The sequence below is a fragment of the Biomphalaria glabrata genome, chromosome 3 (assembly GCF_947242115.1).
Source record: "Biomphalaria glabrata chromosome 3, xgBioGlab47.1, whole genome shotgun sequence".
NCBI lineage: Eukaryota > Metazoa > Mollusca > Gastropoda > Planorbidae > Biomphalaria > Biomphalaria glabrata.
Genome location: NC_074713.1, coordinates 31,021,767 through 31,039,467, shown reverse-complemented (window position 1 = coordinate 31,039,467; position 17,701 = coordinate 31,021,767). Strand labels below are relative to the sequence as shown.

At 36.6% G+C, this 17,701-nt stretch overlaps 1 protein-coding gene across 10 annotated transcripts in view; it reads right to left on the bottom strand.

Annotated features, from left to right (window-relative positions):
• LOC106057102 (uncharacterized) overlaps window positions 1-17,701 on the bottom strand; it is a 133,559-nt gene that overhangs the window by 71,368 nt on the left and 44,490 nt on the right. For 9 of the 10 annotated variants that reach the window (XM_056024510.1, XM_056024513.1, XM_056024508.1 and 6 more), the window contains one exon: window positions 4,557-5,038. In XM_056024510.1, coding sequence (XP_055880485.1) covers window positions 4,557-5,038 — 482 coding nt within the window. Of the gene's footprint in view, window positions 1-3,665; window positions 3,784-4,556; window positions 5,039-17,701 lie in introns of those variants that run through there. The other variant, XM_056024518.1, reaches the window with a different exon arrangement.

Genomic DNA, 17,701 nt, shown 5'->3' with positions numbered 1-17,701 from the left:
CGGAAGTGAACCATTTATTTTTAAGAATTATGTATACAAGCAGATTTAAAAAAAAACAATATACCACTTTTAAATGAAAAACTTCAGGGGAGGTGACAGCTCTGATTGTCGGAAACTGGAGTTTTGAAAGATTTAAGAGTTGCTGACTGCTCTGAGAGTCGGAAATAGGAGTTTTGAAAGATTTAAGAGTTGGTGACTGCTCTGAGAGTCGGAAATAGGAGTTTTGAAAGATTTAAGAGTTGGTGACTACTCTGAGAGTCGGAAATAGGAGTTTTGAAAGATTTAAGAGTTGCTGACTGCTCTGAGAGTCGGAAATAGGAGTTTTGAGAAATTTATGAGTTGGTGACTACTCTGAGAGTCGGAAATAGGAGTTTTGAAAGATTTAAGAGTTGCTGACTGCTCTGAGAGTCGGAAATAGGAGTTTTGAGAAATTTATGAGTTGGTGACTGCTCTGAGAGTCGGAAATAGGAGTTTTGAGAAATTTATGAGTTGGTGACTACTCTGAGAGTCGGAAATAGGAGTTTTGAAAGATTTAAGAGTTGCTGACTGCTCTGAGAGTCGGAAATAGGAGTTTTGAGAAATTTATGAGTTGGTGACTGCTCTGAGAGTCGAAAATAGGAGTTTTGAAAGATTTAAGAGTTGGTGACTGCTCTGAGAGTCGGAAATAGGAGTTTTGAAAGATTTAAGAGTTGGTGACTGCTCTGAGAGTCGGAAATAGGAGTTTTGAAAGATTTAAGAGTTGGTGACTGCTCTGAGAGTCGGAAATAGGAGTTTTGAAAGATTTAAGAGTTGGTGACTGCTCTGAGAGTCGGAAATAGGAGTTTTGAGAAATTTATGAGTTGGTGACTGCTCTGAGAGTCGGAAATAGGAGTTTTGAGAAATTTATGAGTTGGTGACTGCTCTGAGAGTCGGAAATAGGAGTTTTGAGAAATTTATGAGTTGGTGACTGCTCTGAGAGTCGGAAATAGGAGTTTTGAGAAATTTATGAGTTGGTGACTACTCTGAGAGTCGGAAATAGGAGTTTTGAAAGATTTAAGAGTTGCTGACTGCTCTGAGAGTCGGAAATAGGAGTTTTGAAAGATTTAAGAGTTGCTGACTGCTCTGAGAGTCGGAAATAGGAGTTTTGAGAAATTTATGAGTTGGTGACTGCTCTGAGAGTCGGAAATAGGAGTTTTGAAAGATTTAAGAGTTGGTGACTGCTCTGAGAGTCGGAAATAGGAGTTTTGAAAGATTTAAGAGTTGGTGACTGCTCTGAGAGTCGGAAATAGGAGTTTTGAAAGATTTAAGAGTTGGTGACTGCTCTGAGAGTCGGAAATAGGAGTTTTGAGAAATTTATGAGTTGGTGACTGCTCTGAGAGTCGGAAATAGGAGTTTTGAGAAATTTATGAGTTGGTGACTGCTCTGAGAGTCGGAAATAGGAGTTTTGAGAAATTTATGAGTTGGTGACTGCTCTGAGAGTCGGAAATAGGAGTTTTGAGAAATTTATGAGTTGGTGACTGCTCTGAGAGTCGGAAATAGGAGTTTTGAGAAATTTATGAGTTGGTGACTGCTCTGAGAGTCGGAAATAGGAGTTTTGAGAAATTTATGAGTTGGTGACTACTCTGAGAGTCGGAAATAGGAGTTTTGAGAAATTTATGAGTTGGTGACTACTCTGAGAGTCGGAAATAGGAGTTTTGAAAGATTTAAGAGTTGGTGACTGCTCTGAGAGTCGGAAATAGGAGTTTTGAGAAATTTATGAGTTGGTGACTGCTCTGAGAGTCGGAAATAGGAGTTTTGAGAAATTTATGAGTTGGTGACTGCTCTGAGAGTCGGAAATAGGAGTTTTGAGAAATTTATGAGTTGGTGACTACTCTGAGAGTCGGAAATAGGAGTTTTGAAAGATTTAAGAGTTGCTGACTGCTCTGAGAGTCGGAAATAGGAGTTTTGAAAGATTTAAGAGTTGCTGACTGCTCTGAGAGTCGGAAATAGGAGTTTTGAGAAATTTATGAGTTGGTGACTGCTCTGAGAGTCGGAAATAGGAGTTTTGAAAGATTTAAGAGTTGGTGACTGCTCTGAGAGTCGGAAATAGGAGTTTTGAAAGATTTAAGAGTTGGTGACTGCTCTGAGAGTCGGAAATAGGAGTTTTGAAAGATTTAAGAGTTGGTGACTGCTCTGAGAGTCGGAAATAGGAGTTTTGAGAAATTTATGAGTTGGTGACTGCTCTGAGAGTCGGAAATAGGAGTTTTGAGAAATTTATGAGTTGGTGACTGCTCTGAGAGTCGGAAATAGGAGTTTTGAGAAATTTATGAGTTGGTGACTACTCTGAGAGTCGGAAATAGGAGTTTTGAAAGATTTAAGAGTTGCTGACTGCTCTGAGAGTCGGAAATAGGAGTTTTGAAAGATTTAAGAGTTGGTGACTGCTCTGAGAGTCGGAAATAGGAGTTTTGAAAGATTTAAGAGTTGGTGACTGCTCTGAGAGTCGGAAATAGGAGTTTTGAAAGATTTAAGAGTTGGTGACTGCTCTGAGAGTCGGAAATAGGAGTTTTGAAAGATTTAAGAGTTGGTGACTGCTCTGAGAGTCGGAAATAGGAGTTTTGAAAGATTTAAGAGTTGGTGACTGCTCTGAGAGTCGGAAATAGGAGTTTTGAGAAATTTATGAGTTGGTGACTGCTCTGAGAGTCGGAAATAGGAGTTTTGAGAAATTTATGAGTTGGTGACTGCTCTGAGAGTCGGAAATAGGAGTTTTGAGAAATTTATAGAGTGACGGGAGAGTTAGTCGAGAATGATTAGACTAGGAAAGTTGTTTTCCTATCAGTTAGAGAGTCCGTGTTGGACTAAGTACTAGACTAGTTTTGTTTGAATTGATCTGATGATCTACGTGGATAGTATTTGTCAATAGGTTCTATTGTGACATAAAGTGTTTTATTAACTAAACATATTAGTTGAGTCTTCTTGCAGAGTGTATTATTGCTCGAAGGTTTCAGGTTAAGATGTTCCGGTTGTCAAAAGATTGAACTGGGGCTTGGATTTTTTCACCCGCGATCCAATCCTCTAGACAAAAGCCTTCACAACCACCGAGGGGCAACTCTTACGGAACAGATTAAAAGAGAAACATCACTATTTACATATTTCTTTTTATTTTGTCAGTCATGGAACTAGATCTTGAGCCACCTTATTAAGAACAAACCATTGCATCTTGTAATGAAACAGTTGTTCTTGAATTCGGCCCGCATTACAATGTTACCCCTGCTGACTCAATTTTCTAGCCCTCAAATTCTTTAAGTTCCCTTTATTTTTGTCTTTTTCATCCTTCAATCGAAGACCCTTTAAACCCCTATTATGGAGTTTACAGTTGTAGTCTTCCATCTCCCTGCAATATTATGCCCCCACATATACACATACTATTTTTAAATTAAACGTCCCAGCCCGTTTCCGTAGGGCATCTCTTTTACGCCGACCACGCAAATTCATTGACCGCGAGCTGGATATCATGTTCTGTGTGAGCAAGTAAGGCGTAGAGAGGCTGTGTTATGGCCATTTCCTATGTTTTGGCACGGAACAGTAGACTTCGAAGCTTGAACACATTGTAATAATAATAACAACAAAGTAAAAGTTACATACACGGCTCTACGCTATTCAAGTGTCAACAATTAATAGAGCACTTAAAACACAATAACTAATCATACCTTAGTAAATTAAATTTCATCGTTGTTCTTCCATAGTTCCATAATAAATCAAAATACAGTAAGATGGTATGCAAATGTTTAAATAGGTCTATCGATTCATTAAAACTTGTTTATGTTTACAAAGAAATGTTTAAATGTATTGCTTTAAGTTAGTGACGTAAGCGATTTTCTTTAAAATTTCAAGGTATATGACAAAAAATGACAGAAAAAAATCTCAACTCAATTGCCACAAGGGGGAAAACTCAAGGTCAACTATTATATCGGTTTGAAAATGTTTCATTATCGAAAAACTAATTTTGGCTAGAATGTTTTATGAATGAAAAATTTTCCATGACGTCAAAGGGAAAAAAACACGGCTTACGTCATTAAGCTTACAGCAGTAACTTAAAATATTTCTTTGCAACCATGAACAACTTTTAATGAATCATATCTACAGTTAAGAATTGCTTGCTTAAGTATATGATAACAAAAAATGGAATGAAAGAAAATTACGCACAAAAAAAGTGTTAATAAGTGGTTAAGTGAAAGGTATCATTGTTTTGTACTTTTGACATTAAAATGTCTGTTTTCAAATACATAGTAAAGTTCCCTTTTTAGACCTTGTCATCTATGGGGCAGATCTGTTGGTAGAAATTACGAATAAAAAATCATGTAATTGCTGCGGTTTCGCTTGAAAATGGCTTAGTTGGCCTAAGCTTAAGTTAAGAAAGAATAGGTTAAATTTTTGTATCTTCTCGTCTATGCCAAGTGGGAGAATTGGTGATTATATATATATCATGAGAGGATGAGTGGTCAGGACAACGAATTTTATAACGTATATAATCTGTTGAGAAACAAATTAATCATTTAAAACATGAATATGAAACGTGTTCAGGAGAAGCGCTTACTTACCTTACAAGGTAAACAAACCAGCGCTCCAAAATAGTGACCACTTGCTTGTTCTCCACACACGTCACATCTCTGTGAACTATCCAGTTTGTTCTGCTGGCGAGATGTTTCCTCATTTTTGTCTTCCTTTTTCCTTTTCCAGCCTCTTTTGGTGGATAGTCCTTCCTCCACTCGGCTTCCTCCTCTTGCTCCAGGTCCACTTCTCATGTCCGAACAAGGCTGGGCTATCAAAACTGAAACTCCTTCGTTGACGTAATCATAATGGCTGACAAGGGGAGTTTCCGGTAGTGTGCTGAAAGTCGAATGGGATTGCTGCACGTACTGTAGTTGTGAGGGTTCCAGAATCTGCCGCTCCTGGTGATGCTGTGTGTGGCGTAGGTGAGTTATATGATGCTGGGGATGAACGTGGGATTCAGCCGGTGAGGTAAGTAAATCACGTGCTGATTCCTCTAGTGACAGGTCGCTGTAGGTGTTATGCACTGGATCTGTTCAACAAGTAAAAAGAAACGTGTCAATCAAAGACAATCTCTCCTGAACAAAAGCTAAGAAACACTTTTTCAATCTTGTTGGTTGAACAAGTCAAAATGCACGCTACATTTTTTAATGTTTTGTTTACAAACGACAAAATAGTTTCATTGTTTACTCTCTGTGCGTCACTGCGTATCATTATAAAGCAGTATACACTATATAAATAGTGTTTTTTTTTAAAATGGTAAATTTGTCTATAAAAATAATTCACAAACTTTGAAACTAAAAATAAGTTTGCATTCAAAAGAGCAAAGGTAGACGTTGAACTTACTTTGAGTGCAATACAGGAGGTAGTGAAATAGGATTTGTAATATCTCTTTTACTTTTTTTTCAGAATGACAGACAGACTGGGTTAAAGGAAGCAAAGGAAAAGGTATGGAACATTTATCACTATTTCATCGGTAGATGCAATTAGAAATGTTTTGCCCGTAAACCCTCAAGGGTTACTTTTTTCCCTTTATAGGTCAAGTGCTAACGATTGCACAACTAAGATATTATTATTAAGCTCCACTCACAACTCAAACAGTAAAAAAAATAATAATCTAAAAAAAAACCGTTGCAAATATAACAAATAAAGCAAATCGTAAGGCGTTTTGTGTGTATGTCCGGAATAGAAATCGAAACCTTTTGACCAATATTGATAAAATTTGGAATGAAGGTTCACTGCGGAGACCGTGGTGTATGTTAAATGTCTCTTTCACAACAAGAAGGCCCTAAAAATAAAATAAAAAGTTAAAAAGTGTTAAGGGACATTTTGCCATGTTTAACATAGATCTAAATCTAATGCACTAGATCAGCGATACACAAACTAAGGTCCGCGGGTTATAAATGGCTATTATGTATATATTTATAAGTACTTTGACGGATGTCAACTCAAATTTTAGTAATAAACCCTCTCCCGGATAAAGCCCAGTATTTTCACAGGATCAACGCAACCAAACAGTGTTTTGAGGTTGACTGTTCTAAGATATTTCCCCCTAATATCCTGGTATCTGAGGCAGTCAATGAGGATATGTTCCACGGTGAGATAAAAGCCACAGTACTCACACATAGGGGGTCCTCTCCCTTTAGCACAAAGGAGTGCGTGATGTAGGTGTGGCCAATCCTAAGTCTGCTTCCACGCCATATCAAACCCTTAGATGTGAACCGCCGCCTGACAGCTTATGGGGAATTTTCTGCTTTTCCCCTACTTTTACAACCATAAGTGCAAGTGAGATTGTATGCAACTCGACCCTGAAGATGGAGCATCTTCCATCGGGGAATCTACTTTTGTTACTAAAAGAGCAGACACACGCGACCTTTTCATCCATCTTGAATACGTCAGTGTAAATTGTGCCACAATCTCCGTAGCTCTCCTGCAGTTCCCTAAAGTGCACTTGTAGTGTGCTTGGGTCTGTATTTTATTTCTTTTTAAAATTAAGAAGGGATACATTTAATTTAAATTTATTCATCAACCAAGGAGGTTTCTGTGACATTTCTATTTTAGAGACTTGGTCAATGGGTGAGGTTAAATTTTGAAGGAGACTTATGCGAAGCAAAAACTGCTGTATAACGTTAGGCCTTCGATTATATAGTTCTACATCGGTAGGGAGAAATATGGAGTCGAAAGCAGGGTTCGTGGGGTTGGATTTTAACTTGACAATATACTGCAATGCCAACTTTTTCATTCTGATGTCCATGGGGAGTTCTCCAGCCTCCACGTGGAGACTTGGGATAAATGATGTTCGAAACTAGCTAGGTGTACAATGTAAGTAACTAACTCTATGTATGCTACAGAGACAAACTAACTAGGTGTACAATGTAAGTAACTAACTCTATATATGCTACAGAGACAAACTAACTAGGTGTACAATGTAAGTAACTAACTCTATATATGCTACAGAGACAAACTAACTAGGTGTACAGTGTAAGTAACTAACTCTATATATGCTACAGAGACAAACTAACTAGGTGTACAATGTAAGTAACTAACTCTATATATGCTACAGAGACAAACTAACTAGGTGTACAGTGTAAGTAACTAACTCTATATATGCTACAGAGACAAACTAACTAGGTGTACAGTGTAAGTAACTAACTCTATATATGCTACAGAGACAAACTAGCTAGGTGTACAATGTAAGTAACGAACTCTATATATGCTACATAGCAGGTGGGTGTCGAAATCGGCCCGGGCATTTCTATACAATCCGGCCCATAACTTGTATATTATATGATATGTCCTCTAGTCATTATGTTAAGTTTGATAATGTATCGATATGCATGCATACAGTAAACTCCAAATCTTTATACAAATATACGCCTTATGTTGCTTTTTAATCGCTAAATATGTAGGCCCTAAAAGGATGAAGCCTACTAGTAGCCCTATCTACGGATGTAGGCTATCACAATATTAGGTAAATGTGTTACATTAAAATAGTTTTACACTGTAGAGTCTGTGAACGTTTTGTTTTTTAACACAACACCCAGCGGACCTTTTTATAAAGTTTTTATGAGGCTTTAACAATTGTATACCTGCTATAATGGCATCCATGCGGCCCTTTCCTGCCCCTACCAGCCCATTTGGGTACCGGCCCATCGGGCATTTACCCGAATGCCCATATAGCCAGTCCGCCCCTGCTAAAGAGACAAACTAACTAGGTGTACAATGTAAGTAACTAACGCTATATACCGCTACAGAGACAAACTAGCTAGGTGTACAATGTAAGTAACGAACTCTATATACCGCTACAGAGACAAACTAACTAGGTGTACAATGTAAGTAACTAACTCTATATACCGCCACAGTGACAAACTAACTAGGTGTACAATGTAAGTAACGAACTCTATATACCGCTACAGAGACAAACTAACTAGGTGTACAATGTAAGTAACTAACTCTATATACCGCTACAGTGACAAACTAACTAGGTGTACAATGTAAGTACCTAACTCTATATACCGCCACAGAGAAACTGGTAGATGCAGAGATTGAAGTTTGAATGTAAACGAACTTTAAACTCAATGTAAACGAGTTGGTTCGTTGGTTAATTGAACATTCGGTCCAGCGTCACACACAACCACACACACGTACACACTGGTGCACATATACGCGCTCAGTGTTAGGGAAAGAATTTTTTTTTAACTGAATAAAGTTGAGCGGGGGGGGGGGGAGGCGATCTTTTGACGTTTCTGTACAAGTGTTGAGGTTTATTTCATCTGTTTATACTGCCTTGAAGCAAAGTTCTAAACACTAGAGGTAATGCTGAATTATAACGAAGTAAACAGTTGGCTTGAGATGGAAAAGCCGCGGAAGCGACTGGGAACTGAAACAAAGTTTGCGCCATGACTAGATTCCTAGTGTTCAACAAAACATCGTCAGAAACGTTCAACTAGTTTGTCTTTTCATTTACAATAACATTAAATATGTGGAAATATTTTTATATTATAAAGAATAAAAAACTACATCGTTCCAGGGTGTCAACACATAAGTAACCGACATGTTCAATTACGGTAGTCCATTTAGCAAATTCCTTTATTAAAATCTGAATTGGTCTGTACATTGTATCTGGTATAAAGCTTCTACTATATGTACTTTACTTTTAGATATGTGACTCTAATGACCCGTAATTTGGCTCTTTCTTTGCAGCTCATTATGAGGAACATGAGCATAAAAGACTTTTGAGTACCAAACAAAGTAATAATTTACAGAAGTTTCTTTCTTATCAAGGGAAAATTGTCAATATAAATCTATCGAAGAAATAAATAAATATAGGATTTTTCCCTTACATCAGCAATATTTAAATATTTTTCGATTCTACGCAGAGAATTATTATTTAAAAAATATCTTAATTAATTTATTAAATTAAATAAAAACTGTGTAAAGACCACTTAACTAATTGATTAATGCATGTGTATCACAAATGTGAGGTCAAAGTTTATAATTGTTTTGATTTTGCTTTAAGATAATATTATAAAGATAAATAAATTGTATTCTATAATATACATTTTTTGTCTGGTTTTGAAATAGAAAATATATTGAAACAATTTGCTAATATTTTTTTTTTCATTTTGGGATCAAAAAATCAGTCTAGATCAAAAAATTAAAAACACTGAGGCCCATGACGTAATAGTAATGAAGTTTGTGGCTGTTCAAGACCCTAGAACTGGAGGAGACTTCACAACGAAATACAAAGCTAGATTTCTGCACACTGTAACTAGTGTTTGGGTTCATAATCAGGGTCAGTCGTACCTACTCAGCTAGTAACACATATATTCAAATCTAAATCCCATTCACATCTATATCAGAAGTACATTCACATCTAAATCATATGCACATTTACATCTAAATCATATTCATTTCTAAATTACATTCACATCTAAATCACATTCACATTTAAATCGCATTTACATTCACATCTAAATGACAATCACATCAGCAATAAGTCAGAGACTTTGAAGGAGAAACATGAGGATGTCAACAAAGGATTGCCGCAATAAGCATTATGGTCAATAGGGGCAAACGAGAGTGAACTCATTTAATACAGTGCACCAAGTCTATGAGACGTTATCTCATAATGGTGTTTTGTCTTTGAAAAAATGCCATGAAAATGTGGACATTAAAAAGATACGCATAAAAATATTGTATTATTAAAAAAAATATAATAGTTACTGTGCAGATCCACTTTGTGTGATGTTTGAATTAACAATAGTTTGACTTTTATTGACTTTAAATACAAACAAAAAACAACGTACAAGACGAAAAGACAGCTAAAACAAAAATGAGCGGCTGCTCTCTACGGGGCAAAAAAAAAAAATCCTGGAAATTAGTGATCAAACATCAACAGAATAAATCACAATGTTTACATATTAACAATAACGTAATGAATCACAGTTATTAAATGATGAATATTTAAAGAACTTTTCGAAATGATAATATTCAGTACAGAACAGAACCAAATCATTGTAGTCATGGTAACTACTGATGACCAAACCTTTATTTCTCAGAGATGCTTGACAATTTTTAATATTTTAACTATGAAAAATGTAAGAAGTTCGTTGTCATTGACTTAGGTTAATGATGTTACAACAATTTTACTCACAAGAATCCATGAGATGAATATATATTTAATTGGTGATTGATTTAACTGATCATGGAATCCTAACAATCACATTACTCGACAGGACAATCTTCGCTAGTACTACATGAGATTTCACACAACACTATCGTGTTCTGTTGGTTAGGGTCGGGCACAGTGGAGAGAGAGAGAGACAGAGAGAGAGAGAGAGAGAGAGAGTGAAAGAGAGAGTGAGAGAGTGCCAAAGTGTTTGATTGGTGAATGACTGATGGAATTGGGTAAGCGGCAAAGGAGGAAGGGATTGTGTGGAAACTAAATATTAAATGTTAGGATGAGAGAAAGAATGCACAAGCCTCATAGAGTTAGCCAATAACCTCGGACACACAAAGCCATGCCTCAATCAACTCATTTGTACAAGTTTTGCGGCTAATGATAATGATAGAATAACTTACCAACACATGCACTAATATAGCCTACTTTATTTTGGTGATTAAAGTTCTGATTTAATTTTGTGCAACAAAGACAAGAAGCATGTCAATGCTGATAAAAGCAAATAGATTTTGTAATATATCCTTAACCCTGAATGGTGAATATAGTTCATTTGTAAACCACAATAAATCACATCTAAGTGAAACTGTGCTTACATGTTTAGGGTGTTCCGTCAGAGTTGAAGATAATCTGAAAACTAGTCCAAACCTCCTGCAGGACGACGGGGGATGGAAGCGGACAAGGTATGAACCCGAGACCATCAAAACGACCGTACGACAGTTCAGCACGCATACCACACGACTAGGCAACCAACTCAATGGAGCTCAATCCATTAAACCGATTTTTTTTGTACAATACCTCAAGCCGGTCGACTAGTATAATATATAATGCGGAAGAGACTCGATACAGGAAATGCCTTGATTATGTTCGCTACAATGTGTGCTAGTTGAATGTGGTGATAAACCAAGCATTTTTTTTTCAAATGTCTTTATATGTAACGTCTTTCATTATTAATGTGATAAAACATTTGTGTTATAAAGTCTGACTATTTAAATCACTATAATGACACACAACCCTTATTATTATCAATTAGTTGACAAACAATTGAACAATGTATGCTTTGTATATTGACCATTAGTTGTTCATGTCTTCTTTACTAAAGATTTTTCAAAACTCAACTTTTGAGCTGAATTTCAAATAAAAAAAAAAATATATAAGTCTACTAGCCTGGCATTACTCGCGGCCTGCGGGTCTAAGTTTGTGTTTACTAATGTAGTGGATTGGATTTAGATGTATGTTAAACTTAGCTAATGATCCTTTCACGTTATTTCTCTTTCGCTACGAAAATAAAATTAGTTTTGCGAAAATGGGTTTACCCGAAGCCATACATATCTATTAAAAACGAAAAGAGCGATAGATTAATAGTACAATTAAAACGGGTTTACCCGATTTGTTAAATGAATGGGATTATAAAGCAAACAATTAAACGAAATAATTTTTAGTACGCGATTCATGAATGAATATAGGCCTATCTCAACACGGCTTCGCAGCTTTCGTAAACGAATGTATTAAAAATGCATTAGAAAACCAAATTTGAATGTTAATTTGATCAAACTTGAAATGAATGGACTATAATTAGTATGTTCATGTGTTAAAGTATAAAACTATCTGTGCGAAGAGAAGTTATATCATCTTAAGAGTTTTAGATCTAGGGATGGAAAGATGAGTAACATTACGGTATTTTCTAATGAAAGAATGTTCGTCAGGAAATTTGTAGTCACAGATATAAGGAACTAATTTATGTAATAAATGGTTTTGAAACACAAATTTGAAGGTTAATTTTATTATATAATGAAATCAATGGACCTTCTTTTGTATTTTCATGTGTCAAAGTAAAAACTATCTGCGCAAAGTGTATTTCTTAAAATTATATCTAGATCTAAATCCTTTCGATCTTTTCTCATGTCAACATTGTTAACATGGCATAAATACTATAGCTTTAATAGAGTCGGACAACTTTATTTCTTTTTAGGGTCTTAAGTTTGTTTTAGGGCTACAATACATACACTACGTCTAAGTTAGTACCCAAGGAACATTCCTGCCAAGTTTTATCAAATTAGTCAAGCGGTTTTGATATCTATTCGTAACATACATACGCCTTACTTTATACTTTATAGTGTAGATGATCTAGACTTAAAAGACGGTGCGCAAAATATTCCTGAACATTAATGTATTACACACTCGTACACACTTTAATGAATAGTGCCTACTCGCAGAAATCACTATCTATTCAATATACATTTCTAGTCCTCTAGCCAAATTTAAATATTTTTTTTATACTTTGAAACATTATAACGTTGAAATTGGAGCGTTCTCAGTGTGACCAACGAGCTAGTAATTCTCTTTCCCAATTATAGGCCTATACATCAATGTCAAATTTCTAGAAAACTCATAAGAGCAGCTTTTGAGAACCGTTTCCACCCATTGAAGTTTCAGGATTTCCTCATAAATGTGGGACCTGAATAAAGATCTTGTAAAACTATTTTGGCATTGATTAATTTCTTCAAACAATAGTCTGTAGAAAAATAACCAGCAAGCACCGATAGAGCAAGAAATCAGACAACGCAAATGGGTTTGGACTAGGCAGACATAGAGAAAACAAAAAGCATTGCAAAACAGACTGGAACATACAGGGAAAGGCTAGAAGTAAACATGAGACCAAGAGGTAAAGATGGCAGGAGGACTTGAAAGCAGCTGAGGGAAATTGCAGAATACAGAGTCCGATAGCGATGTGCTGTTGTGGCCCTATGCTCCACTGGGAGTCAAAAGCATAAGTCGAAATGAAGTAAATCAAAAATACTTATTTTACTGCCTTTCGCCTATTAGTTTTTACTTAATGATTGCTAATTCAATATTGGTGACGTAATCTTGGAGTAAAAAAAAACATTCTAAGTTTAAAACCACATTATGGACTTTTTCCTCTGGTTGATGGACGCAAGACATTCCTAATAATTTGATCAAATAAGAAGGGAATTGAATGAATGAGAGATTTAAAGAGAGAATATATAAAATGAGCTAAAGGTCACTACATAGCAAGATAGAGACGTGAGCAGGAGAGTCATTACATAGCAAGATAGAGAAATGAGCAGGAGTGTTATTACATAGCAAGATAGAGAAATGAGAAAGATAGTTACTAGAAAGCAGGAGGGAGAGAGAGAGCTAGAAAGTCATCAAGAGAGTTACTATATAGCAGGAAAGATGCAAATGTAAGCAAAATAGTTACTACGTAGCAGGAAACAAAAATAGCAAGTTCAATGTATTCTTGCAGATGATGAGGTGATTTCGAGCGGTCTTGATAATGAGCAAAATCATGGTCTATGAAATATTGATAAGATAATTGTTCTGATGAAGCAGGATAGGAATTAAGAACGATTAAACTCGAGAAATAATCTTAGGCTGTGCCAATATGGTTGAAGACAATCATCTGATCAATTCATGAATGAAGACGTTCATTGAATAAGGCTTGAAAGAGAAAAGCTTCAAAAGAACAAAATATGTACCAAAAAATCTTATAGACACAAACAAGCAAATGTTTTTTTCTGTACGGAGATTATTGCATTACAGGTACGACGATTTTTAGCTTAGTCCGTGTTGATATTTCGTCTTAGGTTCCAAATAAACACCTGTAGGCCCTGTGTGAACACATGTAGGGCCCTGCGTGAACACTGACTTGTACATTCTTTGTAGGCCCTGCGTTAACACTTATTTGTACATTCCTTGCATGTACCGCGTGAATGAGTTGGATGACCTTATTTAGCTTGGAGGTCCCGTATGAATACTGAGGTGAATGGCCATAAAAGACATGTAGGTCTACGTGATTACTATGTTGTATGTCCATAGATGACATGAAGGTCTCTTTTAACACTTTGTTTTATGACCATTTATAATATTTAGGTCTCTTTTACACTGTGAATTTGAAGTAGAAACATTTTTGTTTTGTCTTTAATAAAATAGATCTTGAATACAAGAAATATTCTTGTTTTGATTGATAAAAATAATATAGAAAGATAATGCTAAGAATAATTCTCAATAGACTCGAGAAAAGCTAGGGAGGTCCTTTCCGAATAGGCAGGCTTCATAGCAGGTAGAAGCACTTTTTAACAATTATTTAATATCAGACTAAAAATGCATTGAACACACACACACAAAAGGTACACTATTACACTGTCTTCAAAAAAAGCTTTTGACCGGGAGTTAGGCATGATGGCATGTGGCAAGTGATGAGAAAGTTCAACATAGAAAAAAAAACAACATTATTGATGTTATCAAAGACCTATACCTAAATGCAAATGGCTCAGTACTTCTGAACACAAGAAAAATGGAGAAAGGATTAGGACATCCATAGGAAATTTGAAATTACGGAAATGACGTTTTAGTGCTGGTTGTTTGAAGCTTTATAAGTAGAGTAGACAAGGGCTTGGCCATCGGCACCAAAATCAGACTGATGCACTCCCTGGTCATGGCCACATTTTTATATGCTTGCGAGTCTTGGACGCTGACTGCAGATCTAGAGAGGAGGATCCTAGCAATGGAATTGAGATGCTACAGAAGGATCCTAGGCATCACTTTCAAAGACCGCATCAGAAACCAAGAGATTAGAGACAGGGTTTCTGCAGCGATCAGACCCTATGATGACCTGCTAACTATTGTAAGGAAACGCAAGCTTAAAATATATGGCCATATTTCAAGATCCACGGGGCTCGCAAAGACCTTCCTTCAGGGAACAGTACCAGGAAAAAAAAAAGAAGAGGTAGACAGAGAAAGCGATGGGAGGACAACATAAAAGAATGGATGGGCATGCCATTGATAGAGGTTTTAAACAAGGCAAAAGGGAGGAATGGAGAAAGACGGTCGACAAATCTTGCTTGGTGCCCCAACTGTCCAACAGACTAAGGGTAAGGTAAGGTAAGTAGAGTGAAGAAATAACGAAAATTAAATACAAAGGTTTAATAGAAAACGATATTTTTGCGAATTACGGCGTTTAAATAAGCACCTAAGAGGTAAAAGGAAACAATGAACGAATTTTCATGTGAATTCATGCGGCAGTTGCAGAGATCTCTAATAATAGATCTTTTAGACGCCTCTAAACGAGAGCGTGACAAAATAAATCATTCCGCCTGCCTACAAAAAAACCAACAGTATCTACCAGGCAGTGATTCTCTCAACCCTTTTATTTGGATCTGAGACATGGGTATTTCACAGAATTCAACATGACTTCTTGAAAGCTTTCACCAAAGATGTTTGCGCTCCAAAATACGGTGGCAAGACCGCACTACAAACAGCGATGTTCTTGCGAATGCCGCTATGGACAGTGCAGAGGGACTTCCTTTGGTCCGAAAGTTACGTTTCCAGTATGGGTGACAAATGTATGTCAGTATTTTTGGTGAGATTGTTGTTTGGTGGTCGTCGTAACAAAGGTGCCCCACGGAAATATTTTAAGGCCCGGCTTAGGCGCCAACTTGCTTTAACTGACATAGAGCACCTAGTCGCAGGCGGCTTAGGAAAAAGACAACTGTAGATCATTTACAAATGCCTCAGGATACACATTTGAGACCGAAAGAAAATCCACTGCCAAGGACAGATGTAGAAGGCGAAAAGAGAATCCAAATCGACCATCTGCAGACAGTGGTTATGTCTGCCATGCCAGAATTTCTTTTTTTTTTTATACATACATATAGACGCTGCATTAGTCAAGAGAAAGAAAAAGAACTGTGGCAAACTCTGCCGCTCCGTCATTAGCTTGATTAGTCACTCCAGTTTTGCCCCGTCTTAAGACGTAACCAAAGCCAGTGACTCAACTGGGCGCATCCTTGTCTTCCGAGACAGAAGGAGCCATACATATATACTAGTAATTAATCTTCATGACATACTAACCTTTCATTCTTTCTGGTGTTTTTGTACCATTGAATTAGTGGAAGGATAATAGATGTATAGCCCTTGCCAGCTAGGGCGTCTGAAGCTTTATTTTCGGTATTTGAAACTAAAAAGAATGCATATTCTCAGATATCTACTCTTCTATTTAAAATTGTAGACCCCCCAAAAAAACAAATCTGCTATTCACTGCACTTTATTAAAGGAGCTGGTAGAAAATGGTAACTATAGTTTTTATTTAGTATTTTATTGGCTACACTTATGAAATTTAGTAATTGTAATTTTACTTATTTTTTTGTTGGAAGGTGGGAAGGGTTAACTACACTCACATGGAATTTGGCGTTTATTGTTTGCTTTAGAGATTTTATCAAAAAGGGGAGTTTTATCGCCAAAACCACCTGGAGGGGGGAGGTTAAACTCAAAACCCTCAGAACGGGGGTTTATACAAACACTCTTGGTGGAAGTTTTTAACTCCAAACCCCTATTGGTTACGCTCATAGAGTTTAGTGATTGTAGTTTGCCTTAATTTTATATTTTTAATCTCAAAACGCGATGTAGAGGGGATTTAAAATCTAAACCCCTCTTGGCTACGCTAATAGAATTTGGTGATTGTTGTTAGCTTAGTTTTATATTGAAGAGGGGGGTTTTAAAATAATAAAAAAAATCTGGAGGGGGTTTTAAACTTACCCCCGCCCTTTGGCTACGCTCGTAGAATTTTGTGACTCTCGTTTGCATTATTTTTGGTTTTATTGAAGAGGGGGGTTTTAACCTCAAAAGCCCCTGGAGAGAGATTTCTAACTGGAAACCACCTTGGCTGCACTGAGGCATGGGATGTATTAACATTAAAATCTCGCCTACAATAAACAAGGTTACAAAGACAGTTTGTGTGGAAACACAAACTCCAAATCGGCCCCCGAAGTGGTCTACCTAGTCTTCACTAGGATTCGAACACGATGCTTCCGGTTCCAAATGCTTTACCCCTCAGCCACAGCATCTCCATATATTCATTTAGCGTACACTTAATTTTTTAAATTAATAATTATTAACCTTATCCATACATTCAAAATTAATAACATGTTACATATAAGAAAGAGAAACTAAAAAAAGATTTATTCTTCTTACAAAATTAAATAAATTGGCAACACGGACAAAAATAATTCTTGACCTATTTTAGTTAGGTAGTGAGCTAGCTAGAAATAACTTGAAAGACTTGGAGTACCAGACATTCCCCTCGCTAAATAAAAATTAATTGCATTTGTCATGCAAACTAGACATAGATCTAGCTAGATCTAGACCTAGTTTTAGATCTAAATCTAGATTCAAGATCTAAATCTAAGTCTAGATCTAAGTGTAGATATAATTAATGACGGCGCAATGATGCTCTGTCATGTGCCTCTGTCTCCTAGGTGGCTGCATCTATGCTGAACGCCTCAGAAACGTGGACAGTGTACAGAAAACATAAAAATAAACTGAACCACTTCCACGTGACATGTCTAAGAAAAATACTGAATGGCAAATGGCAAGACAAAATATCAGATACTGAAGTCCTTCGAAGAGCGGGTCTGCAAAGCATCTACACAACCCTGATGCAGTCCCAGCTGCAATGGGCAGGACATGTCTGCAGAAAGGAAGACCGCGCATCCC